We start from the raw sequence: 16750 nt of genomic DNA on the forward strand, positions 1-16750 counted from the left end.
TCTCTGCACCACAGGCAATAGAAAGCATACTGTATGTTCTAAAGTGCAAGATATAAGACCTCATCAAAATTTAAAACCTCTGTGCTTCCAAGGACACTACCAAGAAAATGAAAAGACAAGCCACAAGATGGGAGAAAATATTTACAAATCATGTATCTGGATAAGGGACTTGTACCAAAAATATATTTTTAAAACTTTACAACTTAGCAATAAAAAGATAAATAACCCAATTTTAAAAATTGCAAAAGACAATTTTTTAAATGCAATATTCTGGGGGAAAAAAAAAAGGACAAAGGATTCAAACAGACATTTCTCCAAAGAAGATATTCAGATGGCCAGTATGGGAAAGTTCCTCATTAGTCATCAGGGAAATGCAAATCAAAACCATAATGAGATGCCAGTGCACCCTTCAGGATGGTTATTTAAAAAAAAAAGGACACGTGAGACAAGAAAGATGCTCACAGCATTAGTCATTAAGGAAACGCAAATCAAAACCACAATGCGATACCACTGCACACCTAGTAGGGTGGTTATAATCAAACAAACAAACATAAAATGATAAGTGTTGGTGAGGATAAAGAAACCACATATCACGGGCAGAAATGTAAAATCGTACAGCTGCTGTGGAAAACAGTTTGGCAGCTCCTCAACAAGTCAGAATTATTATATGATCCAGCAATCTCACTCCCAGCTCTATACCCAAAAGACTCAAACAGATCCTTGTATGCCAGTGTTCATTGCAGCATTACTCACAATAGCGGAAAGGTGGAAGCAGCCCTTATCCAACAACAGGTGAATGGATAAACAAAATGTAATAAATACATACAATGAAACATTATTCAGCCATAAAAAGGAATGAAGTTCTGATACATGCTAACATGGATGAACCCTGAAAACATTATGCTAAGTGAAATAAGCCATTAAAAAAAAAGGACAAATGTATGATTCCACTTACATGAAGTACCTAAAATAGGCAATTCAGAGGCAAAAAGTAGATTAGAGGTTACTAAGAGCTGGGGGAAGGGAAGAATGGGAAATTATTGCCTAATAGAGTTTTTGTTTGGGGTGATGAAAACGTTTTAGAAATCGTGGTGATGGTCGCACAACACTGTAAATGCAATTAATGCCATTGAACTGTACACTTAAAGTGGTTAAAATGGTAAATTTCATGATATATTTTACCAAAATTAAAAAAATTAATAACGTAATATACCAAAAACACTGAATTCTATGCTTTTTAAATTTTATTTCTTTTTAATAATTTTATTTATTAATTTTTGGCTGTGTTGGGTCTTCATTGTTGAGTGCGGGCTTCCTGTAGTGTGGCAAGTGGGGGCTACTCTTCATTGCAGTGCGTGGGCTTCTCACGCACTGGTGGCTTCTCCTGTTGCAGAGCATGGGCTCTAGGCACGTGGGCTTCAGTAGTTGTGGCACACGGGTTTCAGTAGTTGTGGCTCACGGGCTTCGGTAGTTGTGGCTCACGGGCTCTAGAGCTCGGGCTCAGTAGCTGTGGTGCACAGGCTTAGTTGCTCTGCAGCATGTAGGATCTTCCGAGATCAGGGCTCAAGCCCGTGTCCCCTGCATTGGCAGGCAGATTCCTAACCACTGTGCCACCAGCAAAGTCCTGAATTCTACACTTTAAATGGATGAGTTGTGTGGTATATAAATTATATCTCCAAGTATTTTTAAAAAAACACAGAATACAACTTCTGAAAAGTCAGAAACAAAATTTCCAAAACAAGGAATCAATTAATTAAATATGTAATCTACAGAGTACAATATCATATAGATTATGTAGTAAAAGTACATTTATTAACATGGTGATATGTTTGTGATATTATAAGTAAAAATCAGGTTTCCAGAGTATGAGCCTACTAAAAAAAAAAAAAAACTCTGGAAAAATATGTCCCAAAATATTGATTAATGGTGGTTTTCTCTGGATGGTAAGATTACTGGTAATTTTTACACCCTTCTTTTTACTCATCTGTATTTTCTAATTTTTCTGTAATGTATGTGTACTACTTATATAATTAAAAAGTAACCAAAAGTGGGACCTCCCTGGTGGTGCAGTGGTTAAGACTCTGCACTCCCAATGCAGGGGCCCAGGTTCAATCCCTGGTCAGGGAACTGGATCCTACATGCATGTCGCAACCAAGAGTTCACATGCCACAACTAAGGAGCCCATGCAGGGGGCCCAGGTTCAATCCCTGGTCAGGGAACTGGATCCTACATGCATGTCGCAACCAAGAGTTCACACGCCACAACTAAGGAGCCCATGAGCCGCACTAAGACCCGGTGCAACCAAATAAATTAAATAAATATTTTTTAAAAAAAGTAACCAAAAGTAAAAGTACGCATATTTTTAATAACAGGACAGTTAAGGTGCATATTCAGGCTTAACTTATGAAACTTATCCAGTCATTAGGTCATTAGCTCCATCTGGCAACTAGGAACCTATTTTGAATATAAAGAGCATGTATACTATAAACTTTTCCTTAAATCCACTTGCCCTTTCTAGGGTTTTAAAATCTAAGTTAACTCCAAACATTTTCTCTAAGTAGAAAGACCTTTCATATTTGATAGACTCTAAAATACCATCCTGGGTTTTTAAAAATCTGTAAACTGATTAGTGTGGGTAATCATTTCCTTATGCTGTAGTAAACAATGGGAATACAATGCTCCCCAAAACTACTTTAATCTAAATTACTCTTTGATCTCTTCACTGTAGATCTTTTCTAAAATAATGCTAGCCTTTACAAATTTACTGAGTGCCATGTACTGTGCTGAACACTGTAGAAGCATTATGCTGTTTCATCTTTATAACAATCTAGTGAAGTTGTCATTATTATCATCAGTTTACAAATGAAGATAACAGAATCAGAAAAGTTAAGCAACATAGCCACAGGTGTTAGACTGAGATGTGAACCAACAACTGACTTCAAAGTCTACATTGTTTCTACTACTATGCTATATTGTAAGAAAGTTGGCTCCAATGTCCCATTTCTTAAATATTTTTAATTAAAAAAAATTCACACACAATTGTTCTACTTCAAAAAACTACTCCTTTTCCTGCCTTTACACTTTCTTTGTTATCACTCTGAAGTTCTATGTAAACATGAAATACAGTGGGAATTTATTAAATACAATTCCTTGGTGCTCCCATTCATACAGCATAGAATGGCAAAGAAGATACACATATTCATAATGATTGGATTAACATGCCTCTTGAATGTGACTACACAGGATTACAACACTATCTAACAATGAAGTCTCAGTATACAGAACTGTTGTAGGGCTGGCAAGACCACCTATTTCCATACCTCTCATTTTATGAAAGGGGAAACTGAGATAAGCTGACTTGCTAGTTAGCAGACAGGAAACTGGCACTCAGGTCTCCTGACTCTCAGTGACGATTATTCCACAGTGGGCCTCTGAGGTAATTCCTAGGTGACAGACATGGAAATACAGAGTCTTGCCATCAAGCTACTATGGCCTTCGCATGACAGAATCTGCTGGTGGAAATTGAAAAGGAGACTCCAAGTTCATGGACTTTATCATTTTGTTGTATCCTAGCATGGAGAGAGGATCAGGAACTTTATCCACACACAGAGCCAGGCATATCTGACCCACCATTCAGCCAGATTCTGACCATCCTTCGTTTGCTTCGTTCTTGCCTTTCTCCACTTGTGACACCATTTCCATTTCCACTTGCCTCACCCAACAATCATTAAATAAGTAGCAAATAAAAATTTCCAGTTTAAAAACCTAAATTAACCATCAAGTCAATTACATAATATCAATAAAACATCTTCTGGACTGTCTCTTTACTCCCAGTAGACACCAAGAGAACAGAAATTCATGTTATTATCTACCTAATTATACTTAAAGTCTTATACGTTAAACACATAGAACTTTTCAGTGGCAAACATCAATGACTAATGCATCATGGAAATTCCAAACACAAAGTGAGCAAAGAAGCAGTCTTCTGTAGAGCCCCAAACTAAGCATATTCAATTGATTGTTGGTATAGAATATACCCTAATGATAAATGGAACCAACTTACCGGTCTTCTGGAGATAACTGATGGAAACCAAGCATGGAACATGTGGTTTTTTGGGGATCCAGTTCCTCAAAGTGAAAGTTTCTAAGAATGGTACGTAATAACTGGGGCTTCTTCCTTTACCAAAGTGCTGTTTGGTTAGCTTTGTTCACCAGCAGCAGGAAACTGTCAGCTAACAGTATGTTCAGTCACACCTGTTCTCTATTAAGTTCTAAATGCTCTTATCACATGTTCAGTCTATAAAAATGTCCTTAATTTAACTGAAATGTTAGAATAAATACATTCTCATATGCCAACTGGTCTAAAAGTACTAGCTTTAAGGTTAGCAAGAGTCAGTGTGATCAAGCTAACATGACACAAAGAGTAAGATGGTTATCCCGTCTCCACCTTTTCTCTCTTATCTAGTCTGAAAGTCCCACTACTAGAGTGGTTTCTCTGAAATGCTCTCAATTTCAATTCAGAAGAACAACCATTAAAATACTGTACTCCTATGTGACTTTCGGAGGTTTCACGTGACTACAGTCCTCTCCTATTAGCATCTTAACTAGGTGTTTAATCGATTACCATCACTAAAACTTTAATCCAAAGGATGTAAATCAAATAGATTTCAATGGGAGTAAGGATAAGGGGAAGAACTGACATTGAAGAGGTGTTCTGAGCTAGGGCAGACCTAGGTAGAGGTGTCTAATTTTGATGGGGGTGGAAAATATACCTTCATTCAGAGAAACTCCTCCCAGGACTTCCCTGGTGGTGCAGTGGTTAAGAATTCCCCTGCCAATGCAGGGGACACGGGTTCGAGCCCTGGTCCAGTAAGATCCCACATGCCACGGAGCAACTAAGCCCGTGCGCCACAACTACTGAGCCTGCACTCTAGAGCCTGCGAGCCACAACTACTGAGCCTGTGTGCCACAACTACTGAAGCCTGTGAGCCTAGAGCCCGTGCTCCGCAACAAGAGAAACCACCGAAATGAGAAGCCCACATAACACAATGAAGAGCAGCTCCTGCTTGCCGCAACTGGAGAAAGCCTTCGTGCCGAAGACCCAACAGAGCCATAAATAAATAAATAAATAAAACTTACTAAAAAAAGAGAGGAACCCCTCCCAGCACAGCACACTCATGTAGTTGGATACATATACATAATCTCTAATATTTGTATATTTATTAATATATAATTTTATTATTATTTTTTAATGTATGACTGAGCTGGCCAAAAATTAAAGGAGTAACTCAAATTCAGATAAATCAAGAAAGCACAAATCCAGAAGAGCGAGAGAGTGCTGGAGCTATGGCTGCCCTGGGGACTCTCCCCATCCCCAAATCACAGGTGGCTAGAGCCCAGGATTTAATCAGCCACAGAGAGGGGAAAGGAGACAAAGACTGAGACCTAAATAGGATTGGAGGTCAGATCAATGAGCTCCACATAAAGTCAGGACCTCTCAAGGATGATACCCTAGGTGCTTGAACTAGGAAAAAAGAACCTACCATGTAAAGAGTACAGCAAAATTTCCTAACCACAAGCCCATACTGATTAAAGAACCTTCTGAAGGATATACTTCAAGAAAGAAAATGATCTCAGAAGGAAGATCTGAGGTGCAAAAATAAATGGTTAGTAAAGAAAATGGTATGTATGTAAGTTATTCTAAACAAACATTTGTTATAAAACATTAACAGGTCATTTGCGGGGATTAAAAAAAAAGTCAATATAGAATTAAAATCCTAAAAAAAAGAATAGGACAGAAAATAGAGTTGTGTCCTAAGGTATTTGTATTGTTTGGGGGAGAGTAAAAATATTAATATTAGACTTAAGTTAAATAATATGTGTGCTTAAAATTTCTAGGGTAACCACTAAAAACAGATTGTACAGCTTCCAAAGTACAAAGGAATAAATCAGGAAGGAAAAAATTCTTAAGCAAGTCAAAAGGGCAGGCAAAACTAACACAGAAAAAGTACGATGATGATGATGATAATAAAAATAATAGTTAACATTTATATAGGAATTATCACATGCCAGGCACTGCTCTAAGTACTTTACATACATTAGCTCATTTAGTCCTCACAACACCCCTCTGAGTTAGATACTATATATTATTGTTCCCATTTTACAGATGAGGAAATTGAGGCATAGAGAAACTAAACCTTTGCTAAGATCTCACACATAGTAGGTGTTACGATAAGATTCAAACCCAGACAGTCTAACTCCGGAGTCTGAACTCTACATACTGCCTAGTAGACAATACACTGGTATGACACTTTGACATTTGTTCATATCCTTGCAAATCAATTTTTCTTCAGTCTACTGACTGAGAATGACCGCCGAAGTGTAGCTACTGACGCTGCTCAAGATATTTCTTTCATTGACTATTTATAGATAAGCACAGAATAGGCAAGGAGAGAGACGCTAACATATATGAAGTGGCAAACACAAAGTAGGCACTGTGCCAGACATTTTATTACATGGATTCTCTTGGCTAGTCCTCATAATCACCCTGTAAAGTAGATTAATATCCCAAATTTTCAGGGGAGAAAACCAAAGAGCCAAAAATTTAAATAACTCACTAAATGGCAGAAATCCAGGTATGACTGGCTTCAAAATCTACTTACCAAATGTTTATTCAGCATCAATTTATGCCAGACATTGTACTAGACACTGAAGATATAAGAGTAAATTTAGAAATCTAAGGTTCTCATCCTTATGGAGCTTATGGTGTAATGAGGGAGACAATCCAATAACCATGAAATTAAACGTGAACTACAAACATAAATGTTATAAAGGACAACAGAATTAAAAACTGAAAGGACAAAAGAATAACAAACTGACAGATGTTTTGAAGTGCTTTGAGATCACATAATAGAGAAATCTGACCTAGTCTAAAAATGTGAGGGCCAGTTTCACTGAGGAAATCATTTTTAGCTCATGGTTCCCAAACTGAATGCCAAAGTACCCTGGAGCACTGCAGCGAATTCACAAGAGTGCCCTGGGTTTACATTTTTAAGGGAAACAGAGCAACACTGTTAGATATCATGTGAACTATCAGCTCAGGGTAGTTCACAATTTCAACTTTAGATCATGCACATTCTTTTCGAAGACACATCTTTGTGATGCTGACTTTTTGGTGGGCAGTTGCTGTGATAAAAATAAGTACCACGTGAAAATTAATGTGGAAAATAAAATGAGTATGGAAGCGTCTAACCTGATTCCAAGGTATGAGAAACTGGGCAGTGCCAACAGGCATTTACATCCAATTAGAAGTGATTGTGGTTACATAAGAATGAAATAAAGTTGCTACTTCTTCTCTTAATGTATATGTACTGTTTCTTCAAACAGCTACTAAGTTGTTAGAAAATACTTATTAAGTATTGTTTGGATCCAGTTACTCAATAAATACAACTGTTAGATACTTATTTTGGACTAAGGTGTTTGTGAAAAAAAATACTGACACACTAAGGGGACCATGAACTGAGAATGTTTGGGAATCTCTGAATTAAGCTAAGATCTTAAGGATAAGTAGGCACCTCAAACACCATGCAGTAGAATGAACAGGAGCAAAAGACAGGGTCCCCATCCTTGAAGACATTACAATCTAGTTAGGGAGGCAAATCTAAAAGATAAACAGTTTTGTTTTGTTTTGTTTTGGCCACGTTGCACAGCTTGAGGGATCTCAGTTCCCTGACCAGGGATTGAACCCAGGCCATGGCAGTGAAAGCCCAGAATCCTAACCACTAGGCCACCAGGGAACTCCTGATAAACAATTTTAAAACAATTTAATGTTAAACTTTAATATTTGCAAAAATCTTTCATATCTTTTCTCATGAAATTCTATTAAGTATGTGTCTTATCTCTACTCTAAATTGAGAACCTCTAGAAGGCAGTATCCCCCAACACAGAGCAAATAGTTTGCACTTAGGAAGTGTTTTCTGGGTCAATCTCACTTGCGTCCATTTACTCTCCTTAGCCTTTTCTCAGAATTGAAACCTCCAACTACCCTATGCAAGGGTAACTCTGCTTTAAGTGTTCTCCACTCCCCCACATCTCCTGGCTGCTTCTTTCCTACTGTCCTTCTAAATTCAGCTCATACATATCACTGCCCCCGAGGAAGCCTTCCCTGACCCACTGAGCTGTAACTTAAATGTCCCTTATCTAAATGGTCTGTGTGTATATTTCTGTCATAGGACTTATCACTCTGTCCTGTCACAGTCACTGTTTAACTTCTATATCTCACAGCTCACTGTAAACTTTTGACAGTAGGGTCTGTGTCTTATTCACCTTAGCACCTATCACAGTGCCTAGCTCTCAAAGAATGTTTTCTGAATAAATGACAAGTAAAGGGAAATTTTTTTTTAAGTCTAATTATGCCGTTCACCTTAATGGACTTCTTGGAAAAAATGAGTAATTTACTCAGAAAAACTTTGAAGAGGAGATTAACAGATTTGAAAAAATTAAAATGATTGATAATCATCCAGTGCTAATAAAAAAAAGCATACAACTGATGATAGAAATGTACGTATAATGTTTTTGAAAAGTAATCAAACAATTATCAATTAAAATTAAAAATGCACTTATCTTCTGACTTAGCAATCCCACTTTTAGGAATTTTGCTTGCAAAAATAAAAGCATCCATATGCAATATTATATTTACAAGGAAATTTACTGAAGCACTGTTTGCAATAGCAGAATAATTTCCTGAAATCTACCCTGAGTGTCCATCAATGGGGGGAATGGTACAACTATGCTATGGTAACATCCATATTATGGACTATTCTGCAGCTACTAATAAAAATAAGTTAAGTCTATGTGTAGAGGCCTGAGAGGGCCATGATACATTCAGTAAAAAAAACCAGAATAGTCCCATTTGGAGGTTAAAAAGGTAACTATATGCACTTTTATTTGTAAAAATATTGAGAAAGAGTTAATACCAGACAGTAAATACTGGTGACCTCAGGGTTAGAGGTCACCAACAAATATGTATTACTACTGTAACTTAAAATGGAAAGAAAAAAATGAAGTTTTCAAAAGTAAGAATAGTAAATAATCTGAACATATTCTCCCCTCCTCCAAATTCTTAACAACAACAACAACAAAAATCCCACATTACCATTACCTTAATGAAAGGGTGGTGCTTCAGGAGAGTCGAGGATTCTGTGGACTCTCTTTTACAGATAATTTAAACTTTCCTTTAAAAAAAACAAAAAAGCCCAAAAAACCTATCTCTTACTCCAGCCCATCCCACCAAAAGGAGAAAGGCCTGTTCTGAAGCAAGCTTAATGTCCAGTGGATCTTCCTATCTTGTTTCTTTAATGAGTGGTAGTCTGCTTTAGGGATTTGTAACCAGGAGCTTAAAAGTTTTAGAATGCTCATCAGATTTTTACAACTATACCATTTATTCACTGAGAGTAAACTGAAGTGTTACATGAGAAATCAGAGTAAGACAGAGGTTTCATTCAAATGCTTCTGGTCCTGAAATTGGGAGTACTAACTGCTCCTTGGGCGCCCCCTGGAGACCGAATTTTAAATTTTTTTACATCTTTAGGACAAACTTGTGTGCTATATATTCATTCAAAGAATACTTATTAAGCACCTATATGTCAGGCACAATGTTCAACACTAGAGACAAAAAGATAAATAAAATCAAATTTCTGTTTTCTACATACTTAAAGTCAGTATCACCCAAAACTTTCTAAGCATAGCAGGTAGGGTACAATGTCTAAGTTATCCATACAGGTCCTGGAGGAATTTAAAACACAAGATGATAAAAATGCTTCTGGGGTGCTACCGAAAGCAATTTGGCATGGATATAAACTTTAGCATAATTGTTCATTTAAGGAGAATGTTCACCATCTTTAAAAGAGAGTAGGTTTAAATATCCCAGCTAACACATGCAAAACTGTGGTTGTTATTTTCAGACAAGTTTAGGTTATGGCACTATAATTTTTCTTGGGCCAAAACAATACAAATAAAGCTTAATTAAAAAAATTCAAAAATGACACAGTATCTTCCATCATGATTTTTTAGTCACAAGTTATTCCACAATAATAACTCCACTCTGAGCACTTGACTCCTGATTGCACTGCTTTAGAAAATGGCTAATTTTCAAAAACAAATTTGAGTGTGAGAAGACAGACTTAAAAATTAGTTAGAAAATAAAACAAAACTGAAAAAGATCAGTTCAACTAAATGGGCAAAATTCAATCTCAAAGCCTCCCTCAAACCTTTCCTTTCCAGTTCACAACACTTTCAGAAGATGCTGCATCAGATTTGCCTTTTCTTCCTCAAGGTCTGGGAGAGCAAGTAGTACAGGTAGAATTCACAGCAGGAAAAAAAAAAAAAAAACAAGCAACAGCTTCCCTGTGGTGACACCCTCAACCATAACTGCAATGTCCCAGGATATTAGAGGGCCAGATATTCTCAGGTTCTGTAGCAAGGGTCCAAAGATGTACTTCTGGTGGCCTGAGTTGGAAATTAATGTAATCTTCCCAAAGAAACAATTCTGTTTCAGCCACATTTCAGGTACCCTGTTAGCTAAATTAGTAATGGCATGATAGTTGGGGAATTTAACCTTGATTTATATAACTTTTCCCCTACAGAAAAAAATTAGCTCCAAAAATTACAATCGTTTGGGATTCAGCTTACATTTGCCCGTATAATAAAACACTGAGTAAAAATGCAAGAGACTCACAAAAGAAACAAAACAAAAAATCCTCTGACTTAACTGACCATAGACATTCCATTGTTTAATCCACTAGAAGACAGCAAGTGCTGAATTATAAGCTATTTGGAATTGTAAGAAAACAGTTGAATTTAAGCTCATATAAGTGTTGAAATCTTAAAGATAATACATTATAGAACATATCTCATCATGGAAACCTTATAATTCTTAATTAACAGGTTTAAAATATTATCCACCATTATCAAACAGAGTAAAGAATAAATACTAATTACAGAATGTGGAGATTATTTTTAACCCATTGGAGTAATATGGGTATTATCAGTTTGGGTGTGAACACTTAAAAGTCACATTATGATTCAAAAACAAAATATTTAAATACATTCCAATACATCAGTCATAAACCAATTTTTTTTTTTTTTTTTGGCAGTACACGGGCCTCTCACTGTTGCAGCCTCTCCCATTGCGGAGCACAGGCTCCGGACGCGCAGGCCCAGCAGCCACGGCTCACGGGCCCAGCCGCTCTGCGACATGTGGGATCCTCCCGGACTGGGGCACGAACCCGTGTCCCCTGCATCGGCAGGCAGACCCCCAACCACTGCACCACCAGGGAAGCCCCATAAACCAATTTTTAAAAAGTAAAACTACAGTGCACTTCAAAGTAAAAACAACCAACCTCATAAATTAAGAACAGGAACTCTAAAACAGAGGAAAAAATTATTTGCATCCATGCATGCCAGATATTTTACCTCATTTCATATTCATAAATACCATACCAGACAGGTGTTATTTCTTCCTTCTTACAGAGGAACCCAAGGTAAAACAACAACTTCTCTGGGACTAAAGAGATAGTAAATGGAACAGTTAGGGTTTGAACCCATATCTGTTTGACTCTAGTAAAGTCTTTTCCCCCTCAGAATGGGAGAAAATATTAGTGACCGACAACAGATTCATCTCCAAAATATACAAACAGCTCCTGCAGCTCAATATTAAAAAAACAAACAACCCAATCAAAAAATGGGCGGATGATCTAAATAGACATTTCTCCGAAGAAGACATACAGATGGCTAAAAAGCATCATTACATCATTGCTAATTATTAGAAAAATGCAAAATAAAACTACAGTGAGGTATCACCTCACACACATCAGAATGGCCATCATCAAAAAATCCACAAACAGGGCTTCCCTAGTGGCGCAGTGGTTGAGAGTCCGCCTGCCACGGGTTCGTGCCCCGGTCCGGGAAGATCCCACATGCCGCGGAGCAGCTGGGCCCGTGAGCCATGGCCGCTGAGCCTGCGCGTCCAGAGCCTGTGCTCTGCAACGGGAGAGGCCACAACAGTGAGAGGCCCACGTACCACAAAAAAAAAATCCACAAACGATAAAGGCTGGAGAAGGTATGGAGAAAAGGGAACCCTCCCACACTGTTGGTGGGAATGTAAATTGGTATAGCAATTATGGAGAACAGTATGAAGGTTCCTTAAAAAACTAAAAACAGAGCTACCATGTGAGCTAGCAATCCCACTCCCGGGCATGTATCTAGAGATAACCATGATTCAAAAAGATACATGCACCCCAATGTTCACTGCAGTGCTATTTACAATAGCCAGGACATGGGAGCAACCTAAATGTCCTTGACAGAAGAATGGATAAAGAAGATGTGGTTTATATATACAACGGAATATTACTCAGCCATAACAAAGAACGAAATAATGCCATTTGTGGCAACATGGATGGACCCAGAGATTGTCATCATGAGTAAAGAAAGTCAGACAGAGAAAGACAAGTATCATATATCTCTTACATGTGGAATCTATAAAATGGTACAAATGGACTTATCTGTAAAACAGAAACAGAGTCACAGATGTAGAAAACAAGCTTATGGTTACGGGGCGGGGGGGGGGAAGGGAGGGGGAGGGATAAATTGGGATATTGGGATTGACATTTACACACTACTGTGTATAGAACAGATAACTAATAGGGACCTACTGTATAGTACAAGGAACTTTACTCAATACTCTGTGATGGCCTATATGGGAAAAGAATCTAAAATAGAGTGGATATATGTATATGTATAACTTATTCACTTTGCTGTACACCTGAAACTGATACAACACTGGAAATCAACTATACTTCAATAAAAATAAAAAACAAAAATAAAGTCTTTTCTCCTTCCCCTACTATGCTATTTACATGTAAGAGGTTTCATATATACAACAAAAACCTGAAACCATCCAATTGTCATGTCTTTTAAAAAGTGAAAAGAACGAACAAAAATAAGGAGAAAAATATTTATATATCTTTTGGTTGAATTAGCTCCACTTATAGTCTTACAAATGATCAACAATTATAAATACAGCTGTAAAACACATAATGAAGATTTTACCATCCAACTTTTTCTGGATGCTCTTTAGAGAATAAAATATAGGACAAGAGTGGGTGAGGAGTAAAATCCCAAAGCTAATAAAAGCCATATCCTGGAAAAGAGGAGGAAACTATTTTAGAAGTTCTGGGTCAAAACTTTTGCTGGTCACCGAGTTTCACAAGGATTCTTTGGTGTTTTACAGCACTACTGGTCTGCTCTTCTGTTTCTAGATATCTTCTGTTCTCCTTCTCTCCCAAACATTCCCCAGATTCTCCAATAAGCCTTTCACCCACACTGCAGCTAACCACGTATCTGTTCGAAAATTGTTAACGGAATTGAAGGATTAACCTTACCACGCTTTGGGGGAAAAAAAAAGTAACACCATTTTAGACTTGGGAGGCATTTCATACTGAGTTTAAATCTGTGTGCACAGCCTCTACTGTTCTAGTGGGGGCAACCGAGACTCGGAGAGAGGAAGTGACTTGGCCATCGACTCAGGGTAAGTTGGCAGCCGGGCCAGAGGTTGAAGTTTGATCTCATACTCCACGGCTTTTTCCAACCACACCAACCCGGGCTGAGCCTCAGGGCTGGTACTGACTTGGACGGGTTCAGAACACCTAAGGTAACGCCCTGTCGCCCGGGTCTCCTTTCTAGGATAAAGACTAATTAGTAGACGGTTCAGAGTTTAGAGGGCCTGCAGGAATGGGCGTGGTGGAAAAACCGGTCTCCCCTTCAGGCAGCGGTGAGCTCACCCAGCCTCTAACCCAAATCGACGCTGCTGCCGCCTCCGGCCGCCCCACAACCAGCGACACACTGACCTCTGCGCGCTGGGGGCCCCGGAAGCGGACCCTCCCGGGATACCTCTCCCAGCCCACTCTCGAGACGAACTTGGTCCCCAAAATGTAAGGAAAGAGGGGCGCAGGAACAAAGCAATCCCAAACGGTCCCCCTCCTTTCTGGGTCCCCCCGAGGCGGGCAGACGTGGACTACCAGTTCCGACATGCCGCGCGCCGGCGGACCGCCGAACCACCGCCACGCCGACGGTGCGCCGGTCGTCGGGACCCGTAGTCCGCGGCTCCGGGGCGGTGGGGGGTGGGTGGGGTGGGGCGCGTGGGGGAGGCGCGGACAGACGCGCGCTGCGGGACTGGCCGGCCCGGCGTCCGGTCAAGCACAGGGAGCCGCCGGCTGCCCGGGCCTCACCTCGACGATGCGGGCGCACTGGGTCCCCTTGCCGGCGCCGGGACCGCCGAGGACGAACACGACCTGCGGCCTCATGAGGCGGTGCGGGCAGAGGAAAAGCGGCCGGCCGGTCAGCAGCGGGAAGCTAAGGCCTAAGACGTACAGCAGCCGGCGGCCGCAGCGGCGAAGCATGCACCGTGGCCGGTAGGACGCTGATGCAGCTGACAGCGGCCGGGCAGGCGTTGGAGCGGGAGCGGGGCACGGAAAAGGGGGCGGGCCGAGCCGGCGCCAGCCGCCGTCCAGCCGCCGTGGCTGCCGAGGCGTCCGCGCCGCGGCCGGAAGGGGCGGGCTTCCGCTGCTCTCTCGTTAGCCGCGCCCCTACGTCCCCCACGCGGGGCCGCGCTCGCGTCCTCCCCGCCCCTCTGCTGGCTCATTGATTCTTTCGGTCCGCGGGTCTTTTATCCTGAGCCTCCTGGTGTCGGGCCTGCGCTGGCGTAAGGGATGTGACCCACGGGAGAGCAAAGCCCATTGTCGCTGCTCGCAAGTTTAAATTCCAGGGGCCAGGCAGCCGACCTGAACAAGTCAACACACGAATAAATAAATGCAAATAGCAATATCGGCTTTGAAGGAACCAAAAGGAGGAATAACAAGAGATGAATGTAATTTGGGTAAGGTAGTCAGACCTCTGAAGAGGTGACATAGAAGCCAAGGCATAAGGATAGCAAAGAGCAAAACTAGGCAAAGACTGGGATAGAGTGTCCCACAAAAAGAGAAAAGGCGAGTGCAAAAAGCCTAAAACTTTCAACTGTTAGAGCAATTGAAAGGCCAGTGAGATCAGAGTTGTGTGAAACGAAGGAGGGAATGAAAGGTGGGAGAGTTTGGCCGACGGCAGATCAGTCAGGCCCTTTGGTTAAGGAAAGCAGTTTGGATTATATTCTAATTGCAACGGGAAGCCCTTTTAACTATAACTCCATTTCCCTGCCCCTTGCATTAGGGAAAAACCTTGAGAACAAAAGGAGTCCAAGGAATGAGTCTTAGTGAACAGACCTTTAAAAGTTGGAGAGAGAAGGAGGAACCTGAGAAGGCAGAGCCAGAAAGGTTAAGAGGAAAACCAGGAGAATGTGGTGTTCCAGCAAAGAGAGTGTTTGGGGTGGGATTGTGGTGGTGTAGTAGTGAACACTTAAAAACAAATGAGTACAGATAAATTGGATTTGGCAGCAGGGAAACTTATGAACTCTACAGTTCTGCCCAAAGCAAATCATACACTGTATCTAATTTGAATCCCGATTGAAAAAGGAGTGGATAGGAGATGAGTAAATGAAAACAATACTGAGAATAAGGGTCAAGGCAAAGTTCATTTAGGATGGGAGATAGGGGCCATGCTGTCTAATATGGTAGCCCCCATTTAAAAATGCAAAAAACATTGTTAGTTTGTAAGTCTATACCAAAACAGGTGCCCACAGGCTATAGTTGCTGCCCCCTGGCCTAGCAGAATGCCTGGTGTTAGAAGTCCAATCCAAGCTTAGAGGAACGCTCCAAATCCTCCACCTACCAGGGAGGAGGACCTAGGACATGTCAGCTGAAAGTAAGAATGACTGGTCATGTTATAAAGAGGTAGTAGGAGTACAAAAAAGCCATATTGAAGCAAATGTGCCTCTTTTCCATTGTGCATGTTCTCTTAAGTGACTTTTCTGTATCTTATGGCATAATTGCCAGATTTGAAAGATGTTAACGGGATGGGGGTCTGTGGAAAAGGGCCTAGGAAGCTATTCTTTGGCTTTTAGTGAAAGCCTTGTGCCCTTTACACATGCGTTAGGAGAGAAACAAAAAGATAGTCTTTCTGGCTCCCATGATAGAATCCACCAGTACTAATGATTCCACATATGAGTCTGGGTTCAAAACTTCATTGTATACTTAGAGCAATATGTAGTGACTTTTCTCTCTTTGACTCCCTGGAGAACTTGACTACAGTAGGCTAAGTTCTTAGTATCCTCCACCTTGCCCATCTCCTGCCAACCATGCTAGGCAACTGAGGAAAATACTAAAGAAGAAAGATATAAAAAAAAGTGAAACCTAGATATCCACATCCACCAAGGGTTTTCCAGGAAGTTATTTCCAGGAAGAACAAGACTAGGCCAAAAGGACAGTTTATTATTTGTTGGCTCTTTGGGCCTATTCTGGTTATCTGTTCTTACACAGCAAACCTTAGTGGATTACAACAACAAGAAATGCTTGGCGTGGGAACACCACCCCCAGCCCAAACGTCACACACATTTGGTGACCAGAAGTGTTCGGTTTGAGTAGTGCTGTGGGTAGAGAGAGGAGACACATGGGAGTGTCTTTCCAAGACACTTGTTTACCACACCAGGCAGTCCCATGGAGCCAAGCCAAGGAGGCTAGGATCCGTAAACGACACGGTGCTACTCTGATGCTCGAACATTTAACCCTTCTGCTTGTCTAGAGTGAAAGGTCTAACTCTTAGCGCC

At 40.5% G+C, this 16750-nt stretch overlaps 2 protein-coding genes and 1 long non-coding RNA gene across 6 annotated transcripts in view; 1 reads left to right on the forward strand and 2 right to left on the reverse strand.

Annotated features, from left to right (window-relative positions):
- The window catches only part of CMPK1 (cytidine/uridine monophosphate kinase 1), a 33367-nt gene extending 18753 nt beyond the window's left edge, over positions 1-14614 (reverse strand). The window contains exon 1 of one of the 2 annotated variants that reach the window (XM_004273895.4): positions 14286-14611. In XM_004273895.4, the coding sequence (XP_004273943.1) occupies positions 14286-14456 (171 nt within the window). In that variant the 5' untranslated portion in view covers positions 14457-14611. Of the gene's footprint in view, positions 1-14285 lie in introns of both variants that reach the window. The other variant, XM_033435563.2, reaches the window with a different exon arrangement.
- Positions 12100-14268, reverse strand: LOC125964036 (uncharacterized). The gene is made up of 2 exons (XR_007476554.1): positions 14076-14268; positions 12100-13198 (listed from the first exon to the last, which is right to left on the reverse strand). It is a non-coding gene; the product is annotated as an uncharacterized LOC125964036 (long non-coding RNA).
- The window catches only part of STIL (STIL centriolar assembly protein), a 63423-nt gene continuing 60488 nt past the window's right edge, over positions 13816-16750 (forward strand). Inside the window, exon 1 of one of the 3 annotated variants that reach the window (XM_012534470.3) lies at positions 13816-13988. The gene's annotated coding sequence lies outside the window, so the exon portion shown is untranslated. The remainder of the gene's footprint in view (positions 13989-16750) is intronic. The other 2 variants (XM_004273897.3, XM_049708103.1) reach the window with 2 other exon arrangements.

Source organism: Orcinus orca, chromosome 1 (assembly GCF_937001465.1).
Source record: "Orcinus orca chromosome 1, mOrcOrc1.1, whole genome shotgun sequence".
NCBI lineage: Eukaryota > Metazoa > Chordata > Mammalia > Artiodactyla > Delphinidae > Orcinus > Orcinus orca.